This window comes from Lontra canadensis, unplaced genomic scaffold, assembly GCF_010015895.1.
Source record: "Lontra canadensis isolate GAN:19392208 unplaced genomic scaffold, GSC_riverotter_1.0 scaffold1, whole genome shotgun sequence".
Lineage (NCBI taxonomy): Eukaryota > Metazoa > Chordata > Mammalia > Carnivora > Mustelidae > Lontra > Lontra canadensis.
The window spans coordinates 62,200,321-62,213,481 of record NW_022630995.1 but is presented as its reverse complement, the minus strand read 5'-3'; the positions used below and the strand labels follow the sequence as shown (position 1 = coordinate 62,213,481).

Here is a 13,161-nt window from a genome sequence, read left to right as displayed (position 1 = left end):
TGTCCCATTCATATGTTGAAATCCTATGACCTCAGAGGTCCCATGACCTCAGAATGTGACTTCAAATGGGTAGGGTCACTGCAGCTGTAATTGGTTAAGATGAGCTCCTACTAGGTGCGGTGGGCCCCTAAACCAGTAAGACTGGTGTTCTTATGTAAAGGGGACTTTTAAACACAGACATGCACCTGGGGAAACACTATGTGGAGTCTGGAATTATCCTGCCCCTGCCGAGGGACTGCCCTAAGCTAGAAGAGAGGACTGGAACAGACCCACCCCTGGCATCTCTGAGGGGTCGTGGTTCTGCCCACCAACACCCTGACCTCAGATTTTCAGCCTCCAACAAGATGAGACAATACATTTCTGTTGTTTGAGCCTCTCAACAACCTGTGGGACTTGTTACAGCAGCCCTGGGAAACTGAGATGGGGGCTATTTCTTGGAGTTAGGGACTCCCAGACTTGGGTCATTAGGGATTTAAGATCCCCACTACCCCCGACTCCCCACCCCCATCCCTGGCATTTTGCTGCAGCAGAAACTTCTCTTCCCTGCAGCCTTCTGAAAAGAACTGCAATTATAAACCTCCCAAGGGCACCCAGAAATTAAACCTCACTCCTGCACTCTGTTCTTAAACTCTCGGAACCCCCTCTAAATAATGACACTGCTGTTGGTTCTTCAGGCTTAGAAACAGCCCTGCCCCCCCCCGATATGCCTGGGTGGCTGTCCCCCACTTCCTTCTCAGCTGCTCCAATCCCTACATCTGAGACATCAGAAACAACACATGTCCACTCTGTTAATGTCCGAGGGTCCTGTTGCTCCCTCCAGGCATGATGGAAACAGCCTGTATTATGTTTGAAAAAAAAAAAAAAAGTTTGGACAAGGGGACAAGGGAGTGTTGGTATCGCTGGCCATTGACGTTTTGGGGAAGAGTCATCACATTTACCCACAAATATGTTAGCGACGAAGGATCACTTCTTTGAAGCAAGTCCAGTTATGGAGTGCTCTAAAACATATCAATTAATAGGAAATTCGAGGAAGAGTAAGGCCAACAGATCAGGAGATGACTGCCATTGAAAAGATAGTTTGCCTTTGGCTCAGGTCATGATCCCAGGGTCCTGGGATCAAGTCCCACATCAGGCTCCTTGCTTAGTGGGGAGCCTGCTTCTCCCTCTGCCTGCTGCTCCCCCTGCTTGGGCGTACGCTCTCTCTGACAAATAAATGAATAAAATCTAAAGAAAGAAAGAAAGAAGGAAGGAAGGAAGATAGAAAGATAGAAAAGATAGATAAGAAGATAGAAAAGATAGAAAAGAAAAGATAGTTCGTTTCTCATCATTCCCAAGAGAAGTGGGCATGCCATGCCATGGGGGCCCACATGGGGAACTGTGGGATCAGGGGTCTTTCTATTGGTTTCTGTGGGAAGGAATGGGTGAAGCAGGGCAAGCAGGTTTAGCACTGACTGATAGGAATAATTTTAAGGGCTCTGGGGCACAGGGGCTGTCCCTAGTTGTCTAGTGCCTGGACTTAGGGTGACTGGGGAAGGTGGATTGTGGCCCTGATGTGAAGAAGTCAGGCATCAGAATTCAGGAAAAACGGACATGGTTAATACAATGAGAAAACGAATTCCCTCTGCTGGGGCAGCTGCTGTGTTGCCTGTTTTTTAAGATTCAGGTCAGGTTATTGATGCCCAAGCGAGTTACGCATTTCACAGCCAGCTGTGAAAAGTCTAAACTGGGCAGGCTCTTCATGGCCTCCTGCTCTCATGTGCCCCCAAATGTTCTGTTGACCCCACTCACACTGCAGGACCCAGGAAGGCCCCCTGCCTGGTCCTTCTATTTTTACCCAATCCCATCCCTGCCCTGTCCCAGCACTGACCCTGTGGGTTTGCTCTCTGTCCCTCCCTCAGCCCTGGCTACACCTTAGAACCACCACAGACCTTAAAAACTCCCCCACCCAGCACTCTCTCCTGCAAAAGAAATCACTTCTGTGGGTGAGGCTCTGCCCCAGTACCTTTTACAGTTCCCAGGTGACATGATAACAGCCACCCTCGACCCTGTCCTTCGGGTCCCCTGGCACAATGGGTGGTCTGCAAAAATCAAAGGATCAGTTTCCCGAAATTCAGAGGTCAAGGGCTACAGCATCAGTGTACCTCGAACAAGGGCCCTTAGGGACACCCAGGCCAGAAATGCAGGCTTTTCCGACTCTTGACTCTTTGTTCATCTTTGCAGGAGTGGAGCTCCCCAGATGGAAAAGACCTACGGGCCCATCTGTGCAGGAAACTCTTCCATTTCCACTTGTCTCTTCCAGATGTGTTAACTGCTGCAGCTCTCCCCCTCTCTCCCTGCTTGGTCTCAGACATCTAGCTGGGTTACCGTGCTGTCCCCCCAACCCCACTCTAGGTCAGCTCATGACTTGCTTTGCCCTCTAGGATGAGAGCAAATGTGACATAGGCTTGAGGGGCTGGGCTTTCTATGCTTCTGTTGCTGTTGTGGCCTTGTGAGGCCATACGGGCCTGGCCACCTGCAAAATAAGCCACGAGGAGCAGGGCTGAGCTGCCCAGCCAAGGCCAAGCATGTACCAGCCGGAAGCAGGCAACCCTCAGACGTGAGCACAGCCAACACCACCAGAGCTGCACAGCTGACCCCTCCTGACCTCAGTCTTAGGAGCAAAAATTGCCTACCAAAAGCTTAACCCATAGATATGTGAGTGTACTAGAGGTCCCTGCTTATGCATTAAAGTCATATGGTTATTCATTATGGAAGCCTTATTGTCCCAATAGAAAAAGGAGGTAACCCTACCCCTTCCCTTTGCAGCTTTAAATCCCCATCTTCTTGAGCTGTGTGCCCTCAGCCCTAACCTATACTCAACCCCCTTCCCCATGCTTCCCTAAGACAGTATTTCTTCCTTCAACTTCATTTTACTCCAGGTATGGTCTCTCTCTGCTTTAGCTGCTGGCCAAGAATACCCCACAGCTTGGAAGAGAATTATAGTGCCTGTTCGAGAAGACAAAATGCAGTCTGAAAGATCAGAAAGGACAGCAGACGCAGGGGGAGCAGAAAAGCTTATCAGAGAGCATTGGATTTTGTGTAAACAGCAGAACTGGAATGTTATTACTAAGATATTAATGCATTTATTTAACTATGTTTATATTTCATTATAAACACAGCCAACAAACTTGCTCTCAGAGAATATAGTCAATGAGATCCATGATTAAACTCTTTAAATAGCAGGGCACCTGGGTGGCTCAGTGGGTTAAGCATCTGCCTGCAGCTCAGGTCATGATCTCAGGGTTCTGGGATCAAGGCCCACATTGGGCTCCCTGCTCAGTGGGGAGTCTGCTTCTCCCTCTGCCCCCCTGCAACACCTGCCCCCCCCCCGTGATCTTTCTCTTTCATTCTCTCTCTCAAATAAATACATAAAATCTTAAAAAAAAAACAACAACCCTCTTTAAATAGCAACATGTAGCATCTGTTCTGTACTTTTTTGTAATGCAATTAACAAAAGGTCAAGGGGATCTGATGTTTTTCATGGAGACTATAGTTAGTAATGCTGTATTACATTTTTGAAACTTGCCGAGAAGGTAAATCTTAAGTGTTCTCACCATACGCAATGTGAAAAGGTACCTGTGTGAGGTGGTGGATAGCTAATTAATGTGATTGAGGTAATCATTTCAAAATATATACATACATACATTAAATCATTATGTGTACGCCTTTAAAATATCACATTGTGCAACCTAGAATATACATTTTTTTTATTTGTTAAACACACCTCAAAAGAGCCCACAGTAAAAAAGGCAAAAATGATTAAGAAAGAAAAAAGCAGATGAATGGCTCCTGAGATAAATCAGGAAAAGGAGGACCATGGCCACAGTCTCTTGGGGGAGAAGACTTGTGTTCTATGGAGAATTCTGTGCTCCAAAATTTCCCTTCTGCACTGCCTGAAAAGGCACTCAATAAATGTTAAAGATGGAGACGGTGAATGAGTCATTCACTCTTTAGTATGAAATAGTGTTTCAGTGCTGTGTCCTAACACTGAGAAGAGACGTCCCAGTGAAATAGGAGCTTAATAAGATTGAGGAGGCTGGGTCCACAGACCCTTGGGGAGTATGTGGGATACTGCAAAGTCAGAGGTGGGATCGGGACACCATGAAAGTCACGTGGGAAGGGTGGGGGATGGGGCTTTCAGAGAGTTGAGGGGAGGTCTGGAAGGAAAGTGGAAAGGGGCTGAATGGAGAGGTAAGAATAAGTGTGGAAGGGGAGTAGGGGAGGGATGGATGGAGATCCAGGGCTCAAGAATGAGGAAACACAAGGATGGCTGCCTGTCTGTGTCCTTGTGTGCAGTGGCTGCAGGAGCCCAGGGGCCAGGGGCTGGGAGGATCAGGCATGAACTGAGGAGTCACATGATCCTGGGGCTCATTTCTTTGTAGATGAAATGGCTGAATTATTCCTATTAATTGTGTTTTCACCTTCATTTTGCTTCTGGAAGATATTCAGGGCCCTGGAAGGTCTTTACCCAAAGGTCTATGTCAATTGTTGGGACAGGACCCTGAGTCTAGACCCCTGACTTAAGGATATCCCTGTTATCCATCCTGCATAACCCAGTCAGGGCCCCTTGTCACCACCACTCACCTGTTTCTGAACACCTTTTATGCCCTGATGCCATGTTGGCAGCTGACCTTCACTGTCTTGTCTTATCCCTGCAAGGCCCTACTCGTTTACTGCTGTGAAGACCCAAACTCAGAAGGGTGAAGTGACTTGCCCAAAGACACATGGATAGTTGGGGGGTCAGCTGAGCACCACATCTGGGGATCTTGACCTATATATGCTAATGGGGGCCTTGATTTGCATCCTCAACTTTACCCAGGTCCCCTGGCATCTTAAGGTCACCACTGACCATTCATTCTGAAGCACAGGAATTTCAACCCCCTGCCCCAAAGCACCCAGGCTGGTTTCATCTTCTGACAGGAGATTTGAGCCCAAATTCCACCACTTCCGATCCACCTCCCAGTATCGAGGAGCTTACACAATGCGGAAAGATTCCCCATGATACACAGGGCATACATATGGTGTCCTAGAGGGGCTTCTAGAAGGAGCCATAGCCTGTACCTGCTGGGGTCAGGGAGGGAGGCTCAGAGGAGGGTGTAGAAGAGGCTGCAGACTCACCCCTGCATAAGTAGCAGCACCCCTAGGAAACTCCCCAGCTGTTCACTCCATCCCATCCTCCAGAAAGCCCTTGGGGATGAGGCTCCCACAGCAATGTCACTGAATTTAGTGTTCAAGGCTGCTGAGACAGTTGGCTGCAAGGTCGCCATAGGCTGTCAGATCAGCTGAGATGTGCACTGTTGGGTCGTGCCCTAGACCTATGGTCCTGACTGTGATGGGCATCACAGCCCTGGGGGTGAGCCAAAACACAGAGGCCCAGACTCACTGAAGCAAGGCAGGGAATGGCTTTTGATTCTTCCCAAGTCCCCCAAGAGATTCCAATGAGATCAAAATTGGGCATGGAGTCTTGCTTCTCAAAGTGTGGTCCATCGACCATCGGCATTGGCTTCACCTGGGGGCCATTAGAGAGGCAGATTCTTGGCCCTACCTCAGACCAACTGAATCAGGGCCTATATGCACATGAAGGCTTGAGAAGCCAGGAGGAGGGAAGGCTTCGTGGGTTATTGATTCCTGATTCCTGGCTTGCCAGGCAGACAGGAGGCCCTTTGATCCCCATGATAATCTGGAAGGTGGACACCATTTTGCTTCACAGAAGATGACACTGAGGCTCAGAGAGCTAAGTGACTTTTCTGAAGCCACAGATCCACAGGTGGGGGAAATTTCCAGCCCTACATCTCATCCCCACTTCTGCCCCCATCATCCTCCCACCAGGACATGCGATCTTCCAATACACTGGGCTTGACTCACTGTGCAGGACATAGACCAGAAATTACACAGATGTTTCTCCACCAGAATTAAACAAAAAAGGCTTTCTAGTCAGCCCTCAAATCCAACTCCCCAGGACCTCAGTCTCCCAGAGCCTCAAACTTCCCGCTGGAAGAATTTCTGTAAAGCATACATAACAGGCTTACCGTGTTCATCCAGCAAGATGTTGTCTGGCTTGATGTCTCTGTAAGAGAAAACAAATAGGCTGACAATGTGATTTCTATTGATGAGCACATGACAAACATGATGCTTGGGGACAAATGCCTGACAACATCAGAGTGCCTGTCTCTCCCTCAGCATGAGGCCCAGACAGAGAGCTGGGAAGTAATTAGGATAACAGAGGGCTTGTGTTCTCCCTTCTTGTTTTGCACAATTGCAAGTTGACTGTGTGAATATTTTCTTCCTCAATATTCTTTCTATTTTTTAAATTTAATTTTAATTTTTTAATTTAATTTTTTTTCAGTGTTCCAAGATTCATTGTTTATGCACCACACCCAGTGCTCCGTGCAATACATGTCCTCCTTAATACCTACCACCAGGGTCACCCATCCCCCCACCCCCTTCCCTTCCAAAACCCTCAGTTTGTTTCTCAGAGTCCACAGTCTCTTATGCTTTCATCTCCCCCTCTGATTTCCCCCAATTCAGTTTTCCTTTCCTTCTCCTAATGCCCTCCATGTTATTCCTTATGCTCCATAAGTAAGTGAAACCATATAATAATTGACTTTCTCTGCTTGACTTATTTCACTAAGCATGATCTCCTCCAGTACCGCCCATGCTGATACAAAAGTTGGGTATTCATCCTATCTGGAGGTGCAATATTCCCTTGTATAAGTGGACCATATCTTCTTTATCCATTCATCCATTGAAGGGCATCTTGGCTATTTCCATAGTTTGGTGATTGTAGCCATTGCTGCTATGAACATTGGGGTACAGATGGCCCCTCTTTTCACTACATCTGTATCTTTGGGGTAAATAGCCAATAGTGCAATTGCTGGGTCATAGGGTAGCTCTATTTTTAATTTCTTAAGGAATCTCCACACTGTTTTCCAAAGTGGCTGCACTAATTTGCATTGCCACCAACAGTGTAAGAGGGTTCCCCTTTCCCCACATCCTCTCCAGCACTTGTTGTTTACTGTCTCATTAATTTTGGCCATTCTAACTTGTGTAAGGTGGTATCTCAATGTGGTTTTGATTTGAATCTCCCTGATGGCTAATGATGATGAACATTTTTTATGTATCTATTAGCCATTTGTATGTCTTCTTTGACAAAGTGTCTGTTCATGTCTTCTGCCCATTTTTTGACTTGATTATCTGTTTTTTGAGTGTTGAGTTTGAGGAGTTCTTTATAGATCTTGGATATCAGCCCTTTGTCTGTAGTGTCATTTGCAAATATCTTCTCCCATTCTGTGGGTTGTCTCTTTGTTTTGCTGGCTGTTTTCTTTGCTGTGCAGAAGCTTTTGATCTTGATGAAGTCCCCAAAGTTCATTTTCCCTTTTGTTTCCTTTGTCTTTGGAGACATGTCTTGAAAGAAGTTGCTGTGGCTGATGTCGAAGAGGTTACTGCCTGTGTTCTCCTCTAGGATTTTGATAGATTCCTGCCTCACGTTGAGGTCTTTTATCCATTTCACTTTATCTTTGCATGTGGTGTAAGAGAATGGTCAAGCTTCATTATTCCATACATAGCTGTCCGATTTTCCCAGCACCATTTATTGACGAGACTGTCTTTTTCCACTGGATGTTTTTTCCTGCTTTGTTGAAGATTATTTGCCATAGAGTTGCAAGTCCATATCTGGACTCTCTACTCTGTCCCACCATCTATGTGTATCATAGAAATTTACAGAGACAATCTGTAGAAACAAGGACTTCACAGGCAACATGATGTCAACAAAAACTAATCTTTCAATAATCACTCTCAATGTGAATGGCCTAAATGCTCCCATAAAATGGTACAAGGTTGCAGACTGGATAAAAAGACAGGACCTGTCCATATGCTGTCTACAAGAGACACATTTGGAACCTGAAGATACATCCAAACTGAAAGTGAAGGGATGGAGAACCATCTTCCATGTCAATGAGCTTCAAAAGAAAGTTGGGGTAGCCATTCTTATATGAGATAAATTAGATTTTAAGCTAAAGACTGTAGTCAGAGATACAGAAGGACACTATATCATTCTTAAAGGGTCTATCCACCAAGAAGATAAAACAATTTAAATATTTAGGTCCCCAATATGGGAGTAGCCAACTACATAAGCCAACCATTAATCAAAATAAAGAGTCATATTGATATGAATACATTAATTGTAAAAGATCTTAACACACCAATCTCAGTAATAGATCATCCAAGCAGAAAATCAATAAAGAAACAACAGCTTTGAATGACAAATTGGACCAGATGGACCTCATAGATATATGTACAGAACATTCCACCCTAAAACAACAGAATATTCATTCTTCTCAAATGCCCATGGGACTTTCTCATGGAGAATAGACCACATACTGGGTCACAAATCAGGGCTCAACCGATACCAAAAGACTGAGATTATTCCCTGCATATTCTCAGACCAGAATGCTTTGAAACTGGAACTCAACCACAAGAAAAAGTTTGGAAGGAATTCAAACACTTGGAAGCTAAAGATCCCCCTGCTCAAGAATGTTTGGATCAACTAGGAAATCAAAGAAGAACTTAAACAATTAATGGAAACCAATGAGAATGAAGACACATTGGTCCAAAACGTATGGGATATAGCAAAGGTGGTCCTAAGGAGGAAATACATAGCCATCCAAGCCTCACTCAAAAAAATGGAAAAATCCCGAATACACCAGCTCTCTTTATACCTTAAAGAACTGGAAAATCAACAACAAATTAAGCCGTACCACATATAAGAAGGGAAATAATCAAGATTAGAGCAGAGATCAATGAGGTAGAAACTAGAGATACAGTAGAATATATCAATGAAACTAGAAGCTGGTTCTTTGAAAGAATCAATAAGATCGATAAACCACTGGCCAAATTAATCCAAAAGAAAAGAGAAAGGACCTAAATTAATAAAATTATGAATGAAAAGGGAGAGATCATGACTAACAACAAGGAAATAGAAACAATCATCAGAAATTATTATCAACAGCTATATGCCAATAAGTTAAGCAACCTAGAAGAAATGGATACATTTCTGGAAACCTATAAACTTCCAAGCCTGAAACAGGAAGAAACTGACAATATGAATAGACCAATATCTAGTAATTAGATTGAAGCAGTGATTAAAAACCTTCCAAAAAAAAAGAGCCCAGGACCTGATGGATTCCCTGGGGAATTCCACCAAACAGTCAAAGAAGAAATAACACCTATTCTCCTGAAGCGGCTTCAAAAAATAGAAACAGAAGGAAAACTTCCAGATCCTTTCTATGAAGCCAGCATTACCCTGATCCCCAAACCAGGCAAAGACCCCATCAAAAAGAATTTCAGACCAAAATCCCTGATGAATATGGATGCCAAGATTCTCAACAAGATCCTAGCTAATAGGATCCAACAGTACATTAAAAAGATTATCCACCATGACCACGTGGGATTTATCCCTGGGATGCAAGGTGGTTCAACATTTGCAAATCAATCAATGTCATAGCACGAGTCAGTAAGAGAAGAGAGAAGAACCACATGGTCCTCTCAATTGATGCAGAAAAAGCATCTGATAAAATCTTCCTGAATATTCTTAATTTCTGGTTTCGAGACTTCCACGAGTCCACTCTTTGAGCACCTGGTCTTTCAGTTTTTGTAATGGTCTGTGAGCTAGGAAGGGCTTGTATAACTTTAAGGAGCTGTGGAAACAAAATAACACACACAAACAAAGGGGGAAAAAAGAATGTACAACAGAGACTGATGTGGCCCTCAGAGCCTGAAATACTTATTATCTGGTCTTTTGGGGTGAAAGTTTGCTGATCCTTTTTTTAGGGAAGGGGCTGGGGAGTTTCTGGAAAGTTCCACTGTACATGGCCATTAGAGCAAAGGGCTTCCAGCTCCAAGTTGTGCTTATTCAGGGTAGGGGTTTGCTTTCTTCACCTCTGCTCCACATACCTAGCAAGATGCCTGTCACTAGTAGACACTGTCAGAGAAAAATCAGAGTGGGACAGCAGTTCAGGTGTGAGAAGACACTGTACTCCAGACAATTTCAGTAGGGGAAAAATGGGCCTCAATTCTGAATACAACATGGACAAGTGGGAATTTACAGCCCAGGGGAAGGTAGGGGTCATGGATGCAAACTTACTGACTGGAAACATCTGGGGAGGGGGGTTTGGCCAAAGCCACCCCATAGGATTCTTGCTGAAGGTGGCTGGGGCACTGGACATCACCTGGGGGATGAGGACCTGACCAGATACTGAGAGGGGAGGGGGTTTTTGCTAAAGCAACATCACCGGTGCTCACTAAGCCTGGGTAACACAAGGATGAACAGTAAAGCCCAAAAGTTGAGGCCTCATTGCAAAAGAACTCAGAAGAGCCTCAATAAAGTCTGGTTGAGGAGGGAGAGCTTTTGACAACACACAGGAAACATGAATGAGGGAGGATGAAAGAATGAATGTAAAAAACCCACAAAACACAAAAATAGTGTTCGAGAAACTCAACTGACATCTTCAGCCCCAATTTACTATGATTAACAGGGACACACTTTCCAAAGCTCTGTATTAAAACCACAGACTTGTGGTGCTCAAACCCCACTCACTCATTTATCATAAATGTCAAATCTTCTGAGACTAATGACAGCTTGCTTTGAAACAAAAAGTGTTTGCTCCTGAGTTTATCAAATAGTAATTCTACCCTCCTCAATGCCCATCCCCCAGTTACCCCATCCTCCCACCCACCTCTCCTCCAGTAACCCTCAGTTTGTTCCCTAGAGTTGAGAGTCTTTAGTGTTTTGTCTCTCTCTCTCAGATTTTGTCTTATTTTATTTTAAAGCAATCCCCTAAGGCCTGACATGACCTTGTTTAGGGTGTGGGGAGCAGGGAGGAGGTGGCCGTGGCCTAGGAAGCATGAACCCTAAAATGCTTGCGAGGACCACAGACAGAAGCCACAGCCTCCTCTGGTGCCCCCTGGGGCTTTGCACCTGCTCCCTTCCCTTCTCCCCTCCCTCCTCTTGCTTCTCGTGACTCTCCCTGTCCCTTCTCCCTGTATCCCTTTTTCCATCCCTCTGTCTTCCTCCCCTTCCTTTTCTTTCCACCAACATTTTGCAAATAACCGAGGGCTGGGGGTTGCAGAGGCTCAGGACATCCTCTCTACCCTCTGGAAGCTCAGAATCCATGGGAGAGGGAGCCATATGGGCTGGGTGCCATGTGCTGGAGGGGCACAGACCCTACAGTGTAGGGGCGAGTGTGGCCCCAAGGCCAAGCCAAGGTGGAAGGGTATCGCTGGAGAAAAATGGCCGTCCACTGAGACAGCAGGGCTCAGGGTGTCAGAGCCAATCCGAGGTGGGGGGCAGACTTATGGAGAGATGACCTGATGGAGTGGGATGAACAGTGTCCCCAGAGAATTCATGTCTACCTGGGACTCGAGAGGGTGACTTTATTTGGAAACAGAGCCTTGCAGACAGAATTAGTTAAGGATTCTTGTGTTTAGGGTGGGTCCTCAATGCCACGGCTTCCATCTTTTTTTTTTTCTTTTCAGCATAACAGTATTCATTGTTTTTGCACCATACCCAGTGCTCCATGCAATCTGTGCCCTAATACCCACCACTTGGTTCCCCCAACCTCCCACCCCCCACCCCTTCAAAACCCTCAGGCTGTTTTTCAGAGTCCATAGTCTCTCATGGTTCACCTCCCCTTCCAATTTCCCTCAACTCCCTTCTCCTCTCCATCTCCCTATGTCCTCCATGTTATTTGTTATGCTCCACAAATAAGTGAAACCATATGATAATTGACTCTCTCTGCTTGACTTATTTCACTCAGCATAATCTCCTCCAGTCCCGTCCATGTTGATACAAAAGTTGGGTATTCATCCTTTCTGATGGAGGCATAATAGTCCATAGTGTATAGGGACCACATCTTCCTTATCCATTCGTCTGTTGAAGGGCATCTTGGTTCTTTCCACAGTTTGGTGACCGTGGCCATTGCTGCTATGAACATTGGGGTACAGATGACCCTTCTTTTCACTACATCTGTATCTTTGGGGTAAATACCCAGTAGTGCAATTGCAGGGTCACAGGGAAGCTCTATTTTTAATTTCTTTTCTTTTTTTTTTCTAAGATTTATTTATTTGACAGATAGAGATCACAGGTAGGCATAGCGGCAAGCAGAGAGAGAGGAGGAAGCAGGCTCCCTGCTGAGCAGAGAGCCCGATGCGGGGCTCGATCCCAGGACCCTGGGATCATGACCTGAGCCGAAGGCAGAGGCTTTAACCCACTGAGCCACCCAGGCGTCCCTATTTTTAATTTCTTGAATAATCTCCACACTGTTCTCCAAAGTGGTTGCACCAACTTGCATTCCCACCAACAGTGTAAGATGGTTCCCCTTTCTCCATATCCTCTCCAACACACGTCATTTCCTGTCTTGCCAATTTTGGCCATTCTAACTGATGTAAGGTGGTATCTCAATGTGGTTTTAATTTGAATCTCCCTGATGGCTAGTGGTGATGAACAGTTTTCATGTGTCTGGAGAATCAACAACAAATTAAACCAACTCCACACATAAGAAGGGAAATAATCAAGATTAGAGCAGAGATCAATGAGGTAGAAACTAGAGATACAGTAGAAGGTATCAGTGAAACTAGAAGCTGGTTTTTTGAAAGAATCAATAAGATCGATAAACCATTGGCCACACTAATCCAAAAGAAAAGAGAGAAAGCTCAAATTAATAAAATTATGCATGAAAAGGGAGAGATCACAACTAACACCAAGGAAGTAGAAACAATCATCAGAAGTTATTATCAACAATTATATGCCAATAAGTTAAGCAACCTAGATGAAATGGATGCATTCCTGGAAAACTATAAACTCACAAAATTGAATCAGGAAGAAATTGACAACCTGAATAGACCAAGATCTAGTAACAAGATTGAACCAGTAATCAAAAACCTCCCAAAAACCTAGAGCCCAGGACCTGATGGATTCCCTGGGGAATTCTACCAAACTTTCAAAGAAGAAATAACACCTATTTTCCTGAAGCTGTTTCAAAAAATTGAAGCAGAAGGAAAACTTCCAGACTCCTTTTATGAAGCCAGCATTACCCTGATCCCCAAACCAGGCAAAGACCACACCAA

At 45.0% G+C, this 13,161-nt stretch overlaps 1 protein-coding gene across 1 annotated transcript in view; it reads right to left on the bottom strand.

Moving 5' to 3' along the window:
• STK32B (serine/threonine kinase 32B) overlaps nt 1–13,161 on the bottom strand; it is a 368,267-nt gene that overhangs the window by 75,878 nt on the left and 279,228 nt on the right. The window contains exon 5 of the mRNA XM_032855239.1: nt 6,069–6,106. Within this exon, the coding sequence (XP_032711130.1) occupies nt 6,069–6,106 (38 nt within the window). The remainder of the gene's footprint in view (nt 1–6,068; nt 6,107–13,161) is intronic.